At 41.0% G+C, this 19,077-nt stretch overlaps 1 protein-coding gene across 1 annotated transcript; it reads left to right on the top strand.

Moving 5' to 3' along the window:
• Nucleotides 1–12,924: 12,924 nt before the first annotated feature.
• LOC149161276 (uncharacterized) lies at nucleotides 12,925–18,779 on the top strand. The gene is made up of 2 exons (XM_089434826.1): nucleotides 12,925–14,402; nucleotides 14,570–18,779. Exons 1-2 carry the CDS (start codon nucleotides 12,925–12,927, stop codon nucleotides 18,777–18,779), a joined length of 5,688 nt encoding a protein of 1,895 aa, XP_089290952.1.
• Nucleotides 18,780–19,077: the final 298 nt, after the last annotated feature.

Raw genomic sequence — 19,077 nt, 5'->3', positions numbered from 1 at the left:
AATCTCAAATGGTTGTTACAGGTTTGGTAATGTAAGCACTGGTGCATAAAAAAGGTGATTCTTCAACTCAAAGAATGCTCACTGTTGGGTTTTCGACCAAAAGAACTTTTCTTTCTCTCCATCCTTGGTGACTTGACTTAAAGGCCAAGTGATATGAGAGAACCCCAGCACGAACCTATGGTAGAAATTGGTAAGACCCAAAAAGTTCCGGAGCTCTGTTAGAGTGGTTGGGGTTGGCCAATCCTGAATGACTTGTATCTTGGATGGGTCCACAGGTACACCCTACTCATCAATGATATAACCCAGATATTGGACCCGGTCAGGCCAAAGGTGCATTTCTCCAAGTTAGCATACAACTTGTGTTGTCGAAGGGTTTGAAGGACCAGTTGAATATGGTGGAGGTGATCTTTCCAACTCTAGCTAAAGATCAAGATTTCATCTAGATACACCACCACAAATGCATTGGTGAAGGGTCGCAAGATGTCGTCCATCAATCTCATGAAGGTTGCAGGGGCGTTCGTCAATCTAAACGGCATGACCAACCATTCGAAAAGGCCCTCCTTGGATTTGAAGGCATTATTCCACACATCGGAGGGTTCGATAGGCATCTGGTGATAACCTGACTTCAAGTCAATCTTGTTGAAATATTTACCCCCCTTGAGCTAGTCTAGAAGGTCATCAATCTGTGGGATTGGGTACCTATTCTAGACAGTGATCTTGTTCAGCACTGATAGTCAATACAGAGCCTCTAGGTACCATCCTCCTTTTTTACCAATACAATCGGCCTCCCACAAGGTGATGAGATTGGCCTGATGTTCCGTTTCTGTAGTAGTTCATGAATCTGCCTCTTGATCTCATAGTTATCCAGAACAGAGCGTCGATAGCTCAGTCCATTGGGCAGCAGTGCGCCCAGGGTCAGATCGATAGAGTGCTTGACCTGACAGTGCAGAGGTACCCCTATGGGTGAGGCAAAAATATCCCTATACTCCTCCACAACCTTGTCCATCTGTTGCTGCTATGCAGAGGAGCCCTGCCTAGAAGCCGTGGCCACAACCTTCTTCTTGCCTTGGGGGTGAATCATAAGGAAAAAAAATTTCCTGGTCTTGGAAATGATCTTATTGCATTTCTTTGTAGTGATCAAAGAGATGGTGGTAGGCGGGGCTACTTCCTGTATCTTGTACAACTTAGTAGCCAAAGTAATAATCACCGAGTGAGGTCTAGACTAATATACAACATGTCGCTTCCACAAGTATGGTTGTCCTAACAATACATCAAAAACTTCAAGAGGAGAAACATCACACACTACCTCATCCGTGAAGGGCTCAATGCTGTAGGGAAGGCGACGCTGCTGGCTGACATGAAGATCTCGTCCTCGGTGAAGCCACCCTATGGTGTACGACTATGGATGTGATGTAGTCTTTAGTCCCATCCGCTTCACGACATCTGCTGAAATGAGTTTCTTTTGGCTCCTGCCATTGACAATGAACTACAGCGGAGAACCCTTCACCCACATATGTGAGTGGAATAGGAGTTCCCCCTCCTTTGGATCTTCAGGCTCAATTTTCTGAAGCTTTGTGGTGCCCACGGTGGTAATGGGCTCTGCATCAATGATCTACTTCCCCTTGTCAGTTCCCTTATCAACTTCTGATTCAGAGTCAGAACCTACGTCTAATTCGGAAGCCTTCAGCTCGAATACTAGTGACTTCTTGGCCTGACACTCACTTTTATTGTGAGTGGATCTCTTATGGAACTCACACCATTTTCCCATGTCCTTCTTCATCTTCGTGGTGTTGTTGTTTGCTTGCAGCTTCGGTGGGATATCCTAGGTAGCCCTGCCTTGGCTTGGTCCTTTGTTATGTGGTTTGGGGCGCCTTTTCCTTGATTTGGATTTGCAGATCCAAAGTCTCGCTTCTTTTGTTTAAAATTCTGCTCAATCTTTACAGCGTACCGATACGTTGTTCCGAGCGAGGAAATGCCCAGGAACTTCATCTTGTCCTGGATGTACTTGTGTCGATAGTCACGGTACTTGAACACCAAATGTCACTTGGTATCCTTGATACCCAGCTTCGTGTGAAGTGTATGGAAATTATTTTTGAGCTCTGGCACATCTTGGTCCCTTCCCTACCATAGTGTGGTCCACTTTATGTATATATATTCATAGCTCCCGATAGGGTAATATTGTTCCTTGATGGTGTCTCAGAAAGAATTCCAAGTGGGTGTGGCTGAAAACAGCGAGGGTTTACTCATCCTTTTGTTCACAGTAGGTTTCCCACCAATCCTTGACGTGTGGGGGGGCTTTGAGAAGTGAAAAAGTAATATTTTCCCGATTGGAAAAGTAATGAACTAAAAAATATCCTTCCAACAGATTTAGCCATTTATCTACTATGTTTGAATCTATCAGGCCTTAGAATATGTGAATATGGAAGTTAAATTGAACCTTAAAAGGAGTGGCACCTCCAAAGTGGCTCTTGGATGAAGATACATCGCCTTTGGGTACTCATCAAAGGATCTAGGCAAAGTTATCCATCATTGCCTCCCTTTGTCGCTCGAGGGCTTCCTCGAGCAACATTTTGAAAGGATCTCTTGCCCCCTCATCTTTAGTTTCTTCTGCCATGGGAGGTTGTCGCATTTTTCGAGGTTGATCCTTCAATGGTTCAACTAGATCTAGCCCTAACTCCTTATACCTTGACCTCGTTGGGGACATGCAAAGAAAAACAGAGAAAAATAAGACCGCTCTGATACCACTGATCCGAACTTAAACAGGAATGCACCAACTTACATATATAATCATAAACACAGAGATGTAGTAGAAAAACACTTCATTTCATTAATAGAAAAATATTGAACTATGCTTACAAACAGATTGGAAATAAGATAACTCGGGCAATGGTAGCTTATCTCTAAGAATAGATGTGGTGGCTACATACCTCTGAACTCTGTTACAATGAAGCTCAAGGGCCTATTTATTATTGGGAAACATGAAAAACCCTAAACAACCAAAACCCTAACCCCAGGAGATGTAACACCAAGAGTTTTTGGGCCCTATTGGGGTTAGTTGGACATCCAACTTCTCGGGGTTGTAACTTGGTCATATTATCTCTGTTTGGCACATATGATACCTCATTGGAAAGGTCTTGCTGAGTACTATATGTTTCACATCAATCCCTTGCCTATGGATATGAGCCTGTCGCGAACCCCCAAAAAACGCCTTTTAGCGGGTCAAAACTGCCATGGACGTTCATGACCCGTAAAACTGCTAAAAATAGTAAATGTTGAAATGAACAGGGAAACAGATGAAATTGACTAGGGGGTCGAGATGGAATAGGTGAGTGGCCACCAATATCCACCTAAATCAGCAATTCAAAACAAGTAAGGGGAAGGTGCTTTAGGAGTGCACTATACGCTCTTGGAGGGCATAGGGCGCACTTCTGAACAATGAAGAATTCCCTATCAATATTTCAAAGCACACTCATGCACTCTTTACCTTAATGGGTTCATTTTGAAACCAAAATTTATCTATTTATGGAAGATAGGACAAGATGTGAACACGATGAGTTTTGACATAAAAAAATGTGACACATACCAACTCATCAAGAAGACTTAAATAAGCTTCAACAATGATAAGTAGATATCAAAGCACCACTTTACATACATTTTCCAAGTACATTAGGTGAAGTGTATGTGACTATGACCAAAAAGTGTCATTTCAAAACAACAAAGATGTTACGATCTTGAAGTACACAAAAGATGTTCTAATCAACACGAAGACACTTAACAATGATCAAGAACACTTGAAACATATAAAATAACATGAAACAACATTTGGCGACCCAGTTGACGATGAAGTAGGCTCCAAAATTTGAATATAGTGAAATTTTTGGAAGGTGTTGTAGCAGTGACAACATTGAGCGAACTTTAGCTTCTTTGTTTAGGAATAGATTTCTAGTTAAAGGGTCAATCCTTTAGGAATTAAATTGATTCACCAATTGGATTCCCTTGACTTCCCCATTTTTACCCGGTTATATACGTAGTAGCTTACTTTGTTTGACTTGGTTTGAACGCACAAATAAAAACCATATCACAATTGTTTCAATCTAGGAAAGGGTAATGTGTGTGATGATTTCATGATATTCAGTGTATGAATTTTCATCTATGGTATTGCCCCGTTGTCAACAGGACTGGGCAGTGCCTTGCTGATGTCACTTCAGGAGCACAAACATTGCTTCACTGCTAGCAGGCCTGGACAGTATCCCAACGAATTCACTTGCTTCACCTCCTTGCACATGGCCTTTCACTTCTTTCACGTTTTATTTATTTATTAAATGGGACTTTGCTTCGACAATTATTATTTTCAACGGGTGGAAGGGGGATCATGACTTATTAAGTGCAAAGGAGGTTTCCCCTTCAGAGAAGTATTTTAGAACCTCTGATATACTTTTTCTCTCTTTATATTTTCCCTTATCTTTTCTCTACTAGATTAGATAAGTGTTAACACACAAGTAGATTTACACCAATTTGAGCAGTTTGGATACTAGAATAGGCACAAATCTAATAGGTTCCCTCAAGGTTTCCCTTTTATATGTATCTTATTTTTCATCCTGACTTATCTCAGCCTATGACATCTTCTCAAAGAAAAGAAGAAGGCAACAAAAAGGTAATCGTTGTGGTTGTGACACTTTCTCTTTTATTCCACCATAAATTCCTTTAGAGCCAAACACTTTTCACACAAGGTCTTATTTATGTACAATGACAATGAAAAAATAAAACACAAGAGAGGATTGACATGACACACACATGAGCAAGACAGATGAAAAGAAAATAAAAGAGAAGAACAAACTATACAAGGAGTGCAACTTGTAGCTTCTATTTGTTAGAAAATTATATATTACAGAGCAATGGAACACATAAAATATTGTAGAAATATAAACACAGAAAACACATAAAACAAGAGAGACACAAATATACATGGTTCACCCAGTTTGGGCTACATCCACGGAGAAACAACCAGTCCTTATTTTTATATTATCCAGCAAACTTAAGAGATACAACCTATAGTAGATCCACTGTAACTCCCTCTTCGCTCTCAATCTCCTCTCTCTTCCTCACTTAGAATACCAATCTACATAGACGCCATACAATTCCCTCATATATAGCGAGGGGTTTCCTTCTAGGGAAAAAAACCCTAAATTAAACATAACTTCTACCATCAGATCTCCGCCTACTGAACGACCGAGATTGACTACGAAATTACAACATTTTACAAGGCAATTTTACATCTATTCTTAGCTTTGGGGACGCTGCCCTCGATCCCTCTACCAAGGGAGGGCTCCCAAAAGGTCGCAGCCACCCCACCCTGGGCCCCCCCTGCAGCGAATATTTTATGGGTGGCGTCGCCACCCCATTTCGACTTGGAGTCCAATGCGGCAATACCTTTGAATACAGGAGATAATCAGGCTCCACACCCAACACTATTGAAAGTAATGCTTCAAATCTCTGCCATTTATGGGAAGGGGGTAAATCATCTCGTCTAAGGATTTCAGCTTGTAGGTATTATGACTGAGCTTTTCATCGATGGGGAATGGGCCATTCCAAAAAGGTTGGAACTTCGTGTGTTTACCCTTTTCTTCATTTGCCTTATCCCACTTCAGAGCTAGGTCAACCACATCAAAACTCATAGTCCCTGTAGACTTTTTATCGAACCAACGCTTAACACAGTTTTGATGGACAACAAATATTTCTTTGGCTTTGAGCCTTTATTCCTCAAGTTTGAGTAAAGTGTCTATCCTGCTATGAACCGGAAGGAAAGGTATACCTTGAGACTCTTGGGAGAGTTGCAAGGTTGGGAGATACACGTTTAGGGGAATGATAACTTCTTTACCATAAACCAAAAAATACGGTGATGTTTTAAGGGAAGGGTTAGGGGTCACAAGTTCAACCCATAATACATTGGTCAAAGCATTATGCTAGTTCCTTTTCTCAGAGAAGATATTTTTCTTGATTATGTGAATAAGGTTTTTATTTGTCGATTCAGCCAAACCATTTCCCTCTAGGTAATAATTAGATGCATGTTTTGATACAATCCCATTTTCTAATGTGAATTTATAAAGTTTCAATGAAGAAAACTAAGTCGCATTATTAAAGACAAGTTACATTGGAATACCAAACATAGCTATAATGTTATGTTGTAATAATTGGATGACTTCCTGGTCATTTACTTGTCTCAAGGGAACTACATCTGACCATCGAGTGATATAGTCTATCACTGTAAGAATAAATTGATGTTACTTTGAAGAATGTGGAAAAATTTCCCCAATAACATCTAGGCCCCACTATTGAAAATGTTCCTCAATTGATACTGGTAGTAGTGGGGTGACTGACTTCTGATCCCAATCAGCACATCTTTGACAAGATGGGCACTTGAAGACATAAGCGTGAGCATATATAAATAGAGTGGGCCAAAAATAACTAGCCATGATGAATTTATGTGCAGTTGTGTCGCTTGCATAGTGACCACGTGCTGGTCCATTGTGCAAGTCTCTAAGTACCTTCTTTGTATCTTCTGGCTGAAGGAATCTTAGAAGAACACTTTTTGGGTGCTTTCTAAAAATTACTCCATGAACAAGTTGGTAGGATAGAGATTTTAATCGCATTACTTATTTTGTTTATTCTAAAAATGTGTGGGAAAGGTGTCATGCTCTAAAAACTGTCATATATCTGAATACCATGGAATTGTAGATGAGGCCTAGGGAACATGTTCAACATTATACATTTCTATTTCCTGCTCCCAACCTGATAGATATTACTCAAGAGAATCTCTTTCTTTGACCACTAATTGAAAAATTCTATGACCCTTAATGGTATAAATTGGTTTGAATTCCTGATCATATTATTGCAAACATGTCATCCAATTTTCCCTCTTCTTACCCATCTCCTACTGCACGAAAAGTGTTCTTACCACTGAGTGTAGTACAAATATGATCGTGTGAGCCTTTAGAAGGTAGGACCTTAAATATTTGACTACCTTGTACACAACATATGCTTGTTTTTCAATGACAGGATAATCTAGCTCTGACCCCTATAAACCAACACTCATAAAAGGGATAGGTCATTCATTTCCTTCAGTATCCTTCTGAGTAAGTACGACCACGGTGGACAAATCCGAAGCAAAGGTATAAAGAAGGAAGTATTTTCCATAATCAAGACTATATAATGCAGGTGCATCAGTGATAGCTTGTTAAATTTGAGCAAAACGATCCTTCTCTCGTTTATCCCATTTGTAAATTGCATATTTCTTAATCATCCCTTATAAAGGTTTAACTATTTGAGCATAGTCGGAGTTGAACTTTTGCAAGAAATTAATCTTCCTGAAGAAACATTACATAGCCTTCTTATTCACCGATGATGCGATTTGTGTAATATCTTTGACCCTCTCGGGATCAAATTTAATTCCACTCTTTGCAATGATGTTCCCTAATAGTGTCCTTTATAACACACCAAAGATGCTTTTCTTGGGATTGAGAGAAATCCCATATTTATGACACCACTCGAATATCTATTTCAAATGATGTACATGATCTAATCTTCTTTTGGAAAACACAAGAAGATCATCCAAATAAACCACTACACTTTGACCAATAAGCCCACGAAAAGCGAACCAAGTTAGAATTTCATGTGTAGAAAGTGCCTTCCTCATTAACTTATGTATGAATATTTTTAATAACAAAGGTTGTGAGTAAAATTAAGGACACCAATGTTACAATAAATTCTTCATCAAGGTTATAAAAACACAAGTAAAAACATAATATAAAATGAAACGAAATAAAATATAATATAATATAATGTAATTTAATTTAATATAACACAATATACTATAATATACTATAATATAATGTAATTTAATTTAATATAACACAATATACTATACTATAATATAAATTAATTAATTTTTTACGAAATAAAATGAAATATTCATATGAAAACCAACCAAAATTAAAATCTATAAAAATATAGCAAACCAAGTTCTGAAATTTGTACACGAGGTGCAACACCGTTTCAGTGCAAGTGGGTTTTAATTTCAGCTTCTCAAGATTCATAGAAAAACATTTATAGCGAAAATTCCATGATGCCATGTTTGAGATGGAATTATGGAGCCTACAAAAACCCTAACTTCCTTAGCTCATATATTCGAAAATATAGCGATACAAGATCTAAAATTTGGGCATGAGGTTCAGAACAAGTTCGGTTCAAATGGGTTTTAATTTCCGCTTTTGAAACTGCGTAGAAAAATGTTATAGTGAAAATTCCACGATGACCTATTTGAGGCAACGAAACCCTAGAATCCAAAGCTCTGATTCCAAATGTTATGCAACCAACTCACAAAATAGAAGAAGAAATAGATAAATGACTTGAAAATAAGCCTTTTCGAGGGGGAAACCTCCTTTACATTACACAAATGAACAATTCTTCGATGCTACAAATGACAAGGCCTCCTTTCTATATATAAGAGTCTAAGGGGTTCCAATATAATCAAAGCCTACATAACAATAATATTGTAGGGGCACAATAATAACATCATGGGGACTACATGGGAACAAAAATACAATAAGGGGGTTGCACTAATAATAATAGGGGGCTACACTACAAGTATAGTGACCTAACATCCTATAATATTACTACTATTACTATGTACATCTATATTACAAGATTCATTTGCACCAGTTGGACAACAAGGAAGGAACTCCAACTGTGTATCTAGTGGGACGGGTGATGGTTGCGCTTGATAACGTCCGTGATCAGTTTCCGGTGGTAAGGACGGCAGCGTAAGGTGGATGGGATGGCAGGTAGGTAGGGTAGAGTATGAGAGGGAGCGTAGGGAAGAGAGGGTGGCTAGATTGTAGGGTAGCGAGAGAATAAAAGCGAAGGACCTGCCATACTCGCATTTAGCAAGCAGGCATAGTAACCACGGGTACATTAATCGTTTTCTTTCTGTAATTTGAGAAGGAAAGTTCAGTATGCTGGGTGGGGGGAGGAACTTGAGCCGAGTTGGGAAGATCATTCCTTGGGGAGAGGTTATGCTGCGTAGAGAGAGCAAAAGCAGAGAGGAAGAGTGGCTTTGTAGCTTTGAGTTGATTCTGGTCAGGGCGGAGGGTAAAGAAGTCAATAGGGAGTGGCGCATTATGCTTAGGGCTAAGGCTTGCGAGACTAGCAAGGAGATAATCTGGGTGGAATGGAGGACTGCGGGTCTGGAGAAGTTCCTCAAGCCAGATTCCTAGGTAAATAGGGGGGGTTATGGTAATAGAGAAGAGCTAGCATGGGATGGGAAGCTGGGCAGAAATCCAAGCAAGGATTGGGGGACAAGCAAAGGAGGTAGCGCCGCGAGGGAAGGGAGTGGCGATGGCAAGCAAGGCAGGGGGAGGGAGGAGAGTCCTAGCGCAAAGATCCCTTCATTTGCTATGACAGGGTCACATAGGGAATGGGTTAGCCTGAGGGACCTTAACGCGGGAGGAAGGGACAGGGGAGGAGAGATAGAGACTATGGGTCTGACTGAGAGGCAGGTCAGGGTGAGCAGGGAGAAGGTGAAACCACTCATGGTCCACCTGAATGCCTGAGAGAAACAGAGTGTAGGAAGAAAGGTGGCATTATCAGGGAATAGCAACCCCACGAGACAATTGGTCTTTGGATGGGTAATGGTTGTTTTATCCTGCTTTGAACTGTAACCACTATGAATAGGTAACAGACACCGGCGACATGGCGCAGCCAGCCAGAGGAAGGGATCGAGGAGGATGAGGTAAAACTGGTCCACGTCCAAAGGACCTGGGAACCTCGGAGCCGAAGAAAGGCAGAAGACCCATGGACGAGAATCCGGGAGGCAACAAAAGCTTACAAGGCAGGAACGGACACTGGGATTCGAAAAGTTGTCGAAGAAATGGAGGATAAAATTATGGAAGAGGACTCTGAGGATGAAATGGATGATTGGAAAGACCACATCCCAGATCCTGGAAACACCAGAGGGAGACTGTCTCAATTTAAACAAACTCTGCACCTATACTGGCTCATGAAAACATTGGTAGGGAAAGCAATGGAACAAGTGTCTATGGGGATGGCACTGATTGTTAGAGACATGCCAGACTATAAAAAGGACCTGCAAACAATCCAGTTCCAACTCTGGAAGCAGGACATAAGACTTGACTGTATACAACACCACATTCCATGTATTATTGAAATGGCACTAGCACTTGGAGATTCAGCTGAAGATCCAGTGGCTGTAGAGTCAGAGCCGGAAGACCTCAAAGAATAGATGAGTTCAATGACCTCAGGATTTTGTTTTTTAGCAAGTAGCTTTCTTTTACATGCATGCTTATGGGATCTAAGACTATAGACTGGTTTTTAAATAGTTATGTATATATTACTTGGGTAGAAAGACTAATAACTCACCTCTTTTGGATGGCTTACAATATGCATAGGTGGCCAACAGACTTGGTTTCCCAATGGGAAAGTTGAGGCCACCTATTAACTATATGTGGTTTTAGTTTGCTTTCATATAAATAGAAAATGAGGCCCTACCTTAGCTTACAAAAAAAAAAACATGAGAGAGAAAGAAAAAAATGTAGACACATTTTTAAATCTTGCTACATTTAGCTTTACTAGTAACAGAGTAGTGAAAAATTGTCAAGAAATGTAAAATAAAAAAGGATATTTCATGCACTACAATAAATAGGAACACAAAAGAAACAATGTGCATCAAACCATAGCACCTTCTAGGAGAAATATAGTTAGATGTGAGACCAAAGTTGCAATATTTGTACAACTAATGTCAACCTTACAAACGTAGCAAAATTTTTCCTAAACCAAAAATAAAAACATGTTTAGTAGATAATTTATCGACTTGCAGACAACCAATAACTACACTAGAATGACCTAGTAATTTAGATGACCAATAACCAAATCTCACCTATGGATGAATGTATGTGTGAATGAGTGCATCGATGTGCGACAACTCCCACTGTTTCTCCACCCACAACACATAGATTCAATTGGGGAATTTTAAGGATTTTGTTATCTTAATGTGTATAAACCTTGGCAAATATTACTAATGCTTAAAATGATAACTATAATATGATGGTGGTATTTTCATAAAGAAATTTTGATTCAAATGATTTTATATAGTTCCAATGAAAATTTTGATGATCTTTCCAGTAAAAAAATTTGTCTAATAGAATTTGAGTGAATTATTTTTTTTTTAGAAAAAAACATGGAAAGTTAACCCATGAGTGAAATTTAGCCCCTGAAATTTTCTCTACATTCAATGTACCACGATGCCCACAACTCCCATAATATTTACAATTAATGTAGGTGCAATGCAAAGAAAAACTCACCAACATTCGCATGGCTCCAACAAACCCGGAAAATGTCATCCAAATATTTTAGGAGAACCCCAGATTCAACTTTTCAAAACCTACATATTAGCCCTTGTAAAGAAAAATTAATACAACATAGTTGATAAAATATGTGCCTTTCTTAGACATAATAAAAGTAAACATAATGAAATTTTTTAAAGCGTAAAATGACTAGGTGAGTTGACAGATAATCTTATAGAATCCTACCATAGCACACCCATCTTTTTTTCATTTAAAAAGAACAGTGATACTATTTTTTTGGTAAATTAAAGGACTATGGTGAATTGAGAGGCAATCTAATTAAATCCCATTGTAGCATTTTTTTCTTTTTTCAAATAGATAGAGCCTAGGCTAGGGCCAACCCTAATGTTGAATGAAAAATGGTTCGTGCACTAGTGGGATGTCATCACCATTACACAAGACTTGGTCGAGCTTGGACACCCCTTGGGATAGTTTATTTCCCCCATAGGTGGAAATCACTATCAACTCCTTCCCATGAGGTTTGAACTTGAAAATTAATGGGGACTAAACCCCATAGAAACCAATTAGCTCATGGGTAAATCACATCATAGCATATTTGGTCATGGATTTTTTTCCACTTACTCTAATTAAGGAGATATAATAACTTATACTTTACTTATTCAACTTGTGAATTAATATAAATAAGTAAAATAATGGTTTGAATAAGGTTGAAGTGTTACAATAATTGACACTAAATTTAAACTTACGGCTCTTCTCTATATTCACCATCTAAATTGTTTTTTTTTTTTTATAACACTGCTTTTCTCCAACCTATGAGATGTAGACTGATTGATTTATGTGGGGTTTTAGTCTCCATCAGGTCTCAAGTTTAAATTTTATGTGGAGGGGTTGAGAGTGGGAGATAAATATCGGGGTTGGACTTTCCCAAGCGACATTCAAGTTTGAAAAGTCTTGCACAATCTTGGTGCCAATATTCTATTGTTGGGTAGATTGTTCTTCCATCCAACATTAGGGTTGGCCTCAAGCTAGGCTTATCCTAGTTTTGAAAAAAAAAAAAAAAAAAACATTGTTATGCTCCACAAAAATCAAAAGCTTTCTTAACTCTATAATTTTTAAACAATGGGAAAAAATCATCATAACTTAGTTTTTAACTAACAGTGGGGGGAATCTTTATTGGATGTTATCCACAAATGTGACTTGATTCATCACTATATTAAAGGAAAACCATGCCTCTCGGAATAACCCACTAGTGGGTTGTAAGGGAGCAGGTTTCCTCTCCTACCAAATGCCTTTGAATCTTGGGTCATTAACTTATTACATTACATCTAATAAAAACAAACTCTGAAACAATCATAATTAATTTCGTTACCTCTATTAAATATCTTTTCATCCCTGAACGACTTGAGAGGCGATGAGCTCCGGCGGCTGCAACCAACCCTAGGGTTTTGACGGAAACCTGCAGGCGGCAGGTCTGTCGAACAGGGTACCTGCGGCAGATTCTGGTGAGGCAGAGCGCAGGAGGACGCGTCCATAAGGAACAGGACAAATGATCCCCCCTCAGGGGGAGGGCCAGGAGCCTCCCCCGTCCCCGGGTAACAGATCACGGCATACGGCTGACAGGGAGAATGAAAACGGTACCAGCGGCAGCACAATGGACACCAGACAGCAAAAGGGAAAGGACATTGATACAGAGGAAAGAAATAAAGCAAGTTCCTCAACTTGCAAACCTGTAGCAACCCATAGACCATGGGTGTACTTCCCAAGCGAACGCATCAATGCCAGGATACAGTACATGCGAGATCATGCACTGATCGGCAAGTTTATAGGGATTTGGCCAACAGAAAGAGCTCTGAGAAGTTGGATCAGCACCAAATGGCATCCAAAGGGGGATATAACACTGCACTTGGGAGCCAAGGGCTTCTTCACTGCAGTATTTAACTGTCTGGAAGACCGAACCAGGATACTGGAGGGAGGTCCGTATTTTTTCAACTCAGCAGGTCTATTTCTCAAAGGATGGGTCGAAAGATTCAACCCAGATAAGGAGGATCTGAGTTGTGCGCCAGTGTGGATAAGGCTTTACTCACTGCCATGGGAATATTGGGAGGAAAAGTCTCTACAGGAAATCGGGAATGCTATAGGTGAATTTGTAAGGGTAGCAGAGGAAACAAAGTTATGCAAACACACTTCATATGCTCGGATCTGTGTATACATGGATCTCAAGCAACCGCTGCCAGACACGGTAAGTTTCTTTCATGAAGACTCGGAGTGGGTTCAAGTCATAGATTATGAACAGGTGCCATTTAGATGTAGGAAATGCCATGATATAGGGCATCTCTATAGAGACTGTCCTCAAAATAAGATACCCTCTTATCAAGATAATCCTGACAATCATACCCCAGATGGATTCACCAAGGTTGTTAACAGAAGAAGAGGAAACAAGAAAACCACAAGCAATCCCAAAGTAAATCCCACCAACAAGGCAATGCCTACAACAAGCAACAGATTTGAAGCCCTGAACAAAACCGATGAGCAGGTGCCGGAAAAGGAACAGGAGAAGGGCAAAACGGTCCATCAAAAACAGCCAGGCGAATCATCAGTGCAAGGAGGACAGAAAACCACAAGTCAAGCGCACCTGATATCTCAGGCCAAAACCATGCCAGGGCAAACCCAAGGTATGGATGTTGAGTACTCGCAGCCAAACGAAAAAGTCTCAAACGAGCCTGAGGATATTTTTCAATCGCCCCAAGTCATGGAAGAAGATCCGGAGCCCTTAGATATAGGGGAGCTGGACATATTGGGCTTGGAACAGGCTTGTCGCACAAGGAACTTTGAAAAAATCCCGGAAACGCAAGTGGATAACCTAGTAGAAGTACTAAACAGGGCACAGAAGAAATACTCTCTAGGAGTCCAGATTGGCAGTCCATGGGATGGAAAATTTATAACCAAGGATAGCAAGAAGAGGGGAAGGAAAACAACCCTAGAAAGAACAATCAAGATAGGAGAAATTCTGGTGGAGTCAGGGAGGTATGCCAAACTGACTAAGTACTTCAACGCAAACCCCCACCCTTCTCAATGAAGTTAATATCATGGAATATCAGAGGGCTCAACGGCCCAAGGAAAGGCAGAATATTAAAAAATATGTTGATGCAAGAAAAACCTAGTATACTCTTTTTGCAGGAGACGAAGTGTAGCTCTACAATTTTGGAAAGAATCGCTGCGAAGGCTTGGCCAGGGGGGCTAGTCACAGCGGTGGATGCACAAGGAGCCTCGGGAGGCCTAGCAATTCTTTGGGATGCCCGGATCATCCATCTCAACAACATTCAAGCTAACAAAAGTTTCATCCAAGCCACGTTCCATCTCTCAGGTACGAACACTCATGGACTGATAACTAATGTTTACTTCCCACAGGAAACTGCTCAAAAAAACCACATCCTGAATACTCTGTCAGATCTCAACAAAGATAGACCATTCCCTCTATGGATATCGGGAGGGGATTACAACATGATCGCCAGCATGGAGGAAAAGAAAGGGGGCAGAAGTAATACAAACAATGATGACAGCCTTCTAAAGAATTTCATCAACAGCAACTGGTTAATGGACATTCCAACAAGCAACGGGATATTCACATGGACAAATAAGAGAGCAGGAGCGCAACAAATTGCATCGCGTCTTGACCGATTCCTAATCTCAGATAATGCAACACACATCGGAGGGGAATTCACAGCATCCATTCTCCCTTTCTCCGGGTCGGATCATTGGCCTATCGAGCTCCAATGGAACAGGCCAGGTAACAACCTCAGACGCCCTTTTCGTTTTGAAGAATTTTGGTTCTCCCATCCAGAGTTTGAAGAGCTAGTCAGATCAAGCTGGCTCAATTTCAATCCGATCGAAGGTACAAGAATGTCCAGGTTCCAGCAAAAACTTAAGCATCTAAAAAGGGCCATCAAACAATGGAACCACAAAACATTTGGTAACATCTTTGCCGACCAGGCCATGCTCAATGCAGAAATGAAGAAAATCCAACAATCCATTATCAATGAGGGGCGAACAGAGGAACTCTCCAAACAGGAACAAGCCATAGAATCCAAAATTATAGAAAGAGACAAGCAGGAAGAAACTTTATGGAGGCAGAAATCCAGAATTAGATGGCTAAAAAGTGGAGAAAAAAACACTAAATTTTTTCATAAAACCACTGTACAGCGGAGAATGATGAACCACATCACGCATATTAAAAATGAGCAGGGAGAGAAGATTGAAACACATGATGGCATTGAAGGGGAATTTATTAATTACTTCAAAAAAGCCCACCAGGAGCCTGACCTCAACAGAATGCCAGCTATCAATCAACTTCTACAGAACATACCCAAGGTCATAACGGAGGAGCACAACAGTCTACTTATCAAACCTATCAGTATGCAGGAAGTTGAAGAGGTCGTGCAACAAATGAAGGAAGGAAAAGCGCCAGGTCCGGATGGCTTTACAGCCAATTTTTTTCACAAATTCTGGGACTTGATAAAAAATGAAGTCTGGCAGGTCGTAGAGGAATCCAGAGCGCTCAGATGGATGTATCCTGGATTAAATGCTACTTTCATAGCCCTGGTACCTAAAGGAGAAGGTTCCAACACCCCTGACAAATACAGGCCCATTGCCCTTTGCAATATGATATATAAAATTATCTCAAAAGTCATTGCTACCAGGCTTAAACCGATCCTCCCGCTCATCATCTCGCCTGAGCAGTCGGGATATGTAGAAGGGCGTCAAATAACAGATGGAATCATTCTTACGCATGAGCTAATCCATTCCCTAAAGCTTACCAAGAAGCCAGGTATGTTGCTTAAACTTGATCTTTCTAAAGCCTTTGATAGCCTCAGTTGGGTCTACATACAAAAAATCCTTATTGCTTTTGGCTTCGCTCACTCTTGGGTTAGATGGATTTACAATCTTATTTCCTCAGCTTTCTTCTCTGTGTTAATCAATGGTACCCCTTCAGCCACCTACCGTCCTTCCAGAGGAATTAGGCAGGGTGATCCCTTATCTCCCTTTCTATTTGTAATTATGGCTGAGGGTTTGGGTAGAAGCATCACGGCTGCTAGGAATGAAAGGCGGCTAAAAGGGCTCTCATTTAACAATTCCCCTGTCTACTCCCACCAGCAATTTGTGGATGATAATATGCTTTTTGGTCATCCATCGGTTCAGGAAGCTCGTCTTCTAAAGTCCATTCTATCCACCTTCTCTGAAGCTTCTGGCGCCCTCATCAATCGAGTCAAATCCCAAATTTTTTTCTTCAACACTCCTGTTTCTACCCAGAGAGCCATTGAGCGTATTCTGGGCTTCACCTGTGCCTCTCTGCCATCCAAGTACCTCGGAGCCCCTCTTATGGCCTCAGCTCTTAAACATTCCTCCTGGAAGCAGTTGTTAGAAAAATTAGAAGCTCGTCTGTTCCTATGGACTAATCGAGCTCTGAACATGGCAAGCAGAATAGTTCTTATCAAAGCAGTTCTTCACTCCATGCCTCTGTATCTTTTTTCCATTCTAGCTGCCCCCAAGTGGGTCCTCAAAGAAATCAAGAATCTCCAGCGTAATTTTTTGTGGGGGGGCTCAGGACAGAATCGAAAATGGGCTCTACTCAAATGGGATAAGGTTTGTCTTCCCAAGTCCGCAGGCGGCATAGGCCTTAGAGACCCTGAGCATAGCAACAAAGCGATGGGAGCTAAAATCTGGTGGAGGTGGCTTGCCCATCCTAATACTCCCTGGGCTTCTCTTTGGACTGCTAAGTATGCAAGTAATTATCCCATGGAAGAAAGACTGCGTATGACAGAGACAAGTTCAGGATCCGCAATCTGGAATTCAGCCATTCAACACAGATATCTCATCCAAGAGCACTGCTTCTGGGAGATCAAAAATGGGAACACTGCTCGTTTCTGGGAAGACTCATGGCAGCAGTTGCCAAAAATCAAAGACATTCTCCAGGAACTTCCAGCGGATGAGAGAGAGATACATCACTTGGCCAAAGTCAACCTTTTCTGGACTACAGCTACTGCTCAAGAACATCGGCAGTGGAAAAATGTCAATCAGCTCCTACCGCATAGCTCAGTCCAGACTCAACAGCTCCTCGAAACAGAATTACAAAAGAGGCAAATAAGAGTCTCAGAAGAACCGGACATTTTAAGATGGGGTTACGGAGAAAAGGGAACTTTCACCACTAAGGAGGCTTACAATTTAATCATTCAAGGGCAGATGAACAAAGACAACTTATGGGAAAAAGTATGGCACAAGTCTAATTGGCCGAAAGTATCCACATTTTTATGGCTTCTCTGTCATAACAGAATCCTAACGTGGGATAATCTCAGAAAAAGGAGTTTCTCTGGACCTTCCATATGTCATATGTGCCGACAGGAGGAAGAAACAACCCTTCATCTTATGCAAAATTGCCTAATGGGAAGGAAATTATGGGAGAAGATTGCTTTCCGCTGTCAAACAGAACGAAGAGTGCAAGGAGACCTCAAAGGAACCATTTGCAAGGGGAGCCAAACACCATTCCAAAGTAATCTCCTCAATGCGTTGTGGCAACTCATTCCAGGCTTATTGATGTGGAATATTTGGAAAGAGCGCAATAGAAGAATATTCAAAGATCAAACGATGCCGCTGGAAAAAATTTGGAACAATTTCCATCAAAACATTATGGAGACTCTTTCACTCAAAGATTGGCATTCCGAAGACTTTCCCACTCTTCCTCAGGAAAAAACTGTTTGGGACAATTGGAAACTGCGGATAAACCAAAATTCAACCATTGGCAGGAACCCCAACAAACACAGTCAGGAAGCAAACTCTTGGAATCCACCTCCTGTTGATATGTTCCAACTCAACTTTGATGGGGCATCTAAAGGAAACCCCGGAAAAGCAGGCTATGGAGGAGTTTTCAGAGATCATAATGGCAACCCTTTATGTATCTACATGGGCTCGATAGGTTGGGACACTAACAACTCAGCGGAATTGGAAGGTCTTTGGCGAGGTCTTAAACTAGCACAGGAAAAAAACTTCTTTCCCCTCATCATAGAAGGAGACTCGCAGATCATAATCAGAATGGCCACAAAGCTTCAACACGGCTCTCCAATTCACAAGGTAAGCAGCAGCTGGAGAATGGCCCAGAGGCTCGAACTAATAGATCACTGGCTTTCTCAGCACCAAGCAATCACATTCAAGCATACCAGAAGAGAAGGGAATAAGGTAGCTGACCTTCTAGCCAACCTTGGAGTGGAGGCTAAAGAAAACCACTTTGAAGGTACCATAGAAAGCTTAACTTCCAGGGACCAAATGGCCAGTCTGCAGGAAATTGTCTCTCAGGACAAGTCCCTGATAGAGAAACTGCACCCGGATGTGGGTGCCTATACTAGTCATTAAGAATGCAGTGCGCCACGACACCATCGACACTGACGGATGGCAGGCATATGTACCTGGCGATCTGCAAGGGTGGTTTTCAGTTAATGCTCAAGGCAAGTGACTGCACTTTGGATCAGACCCGAGGGGATTTTGCATTCAAGGCGAGCATGGCAGCTCTGTCCTCGATGCGAGCCAGTTTAATGGCGGAGCGTCATACTCCCGCGGAGGTAACCGTCTCTGTTCTTTATATTTTGAATTATGTGCCAATTCATGGACAATGCTCCTCTGTCGATGCTTGGGGTATGAGTAGGGATACTCT

This window comes from Pinus tabuliformis, chromosome 5_2 (genome assembly GCF_031772625.1).
Source record: "Pinus tabuliformis cultivar Carrire ecotype Pingquan chromosome 5_2, CPIR1, whole genome shotgun sequence".
Taxonomy (NCBI): Eukaryota; Viridiplantae; Streptophyta; class Pinopsida; order Pinales; family Pinaceae; genus Pinus; species Pinus tabuliformis.
This window is presented reverse-complemented; position numbering and strand designations above follow the sequence as displayed.

Coding starts and splice junctions, on each gene's coding strand:
- LOC149161276 (XM_089434826.1), top strand. CDS start 12,925: ATGATCCCCCCTCAGGGGGAGGGCCAGGAGCCTCCCCCGTCCCCGGGT. Junction 14,403..14,569: donor ATTCTGGTGGAGTCAGGGAG/GTATGCCAAACT, acceptor GACGAAGTGTAG/CTCTACAATTTTGGAAAGAA.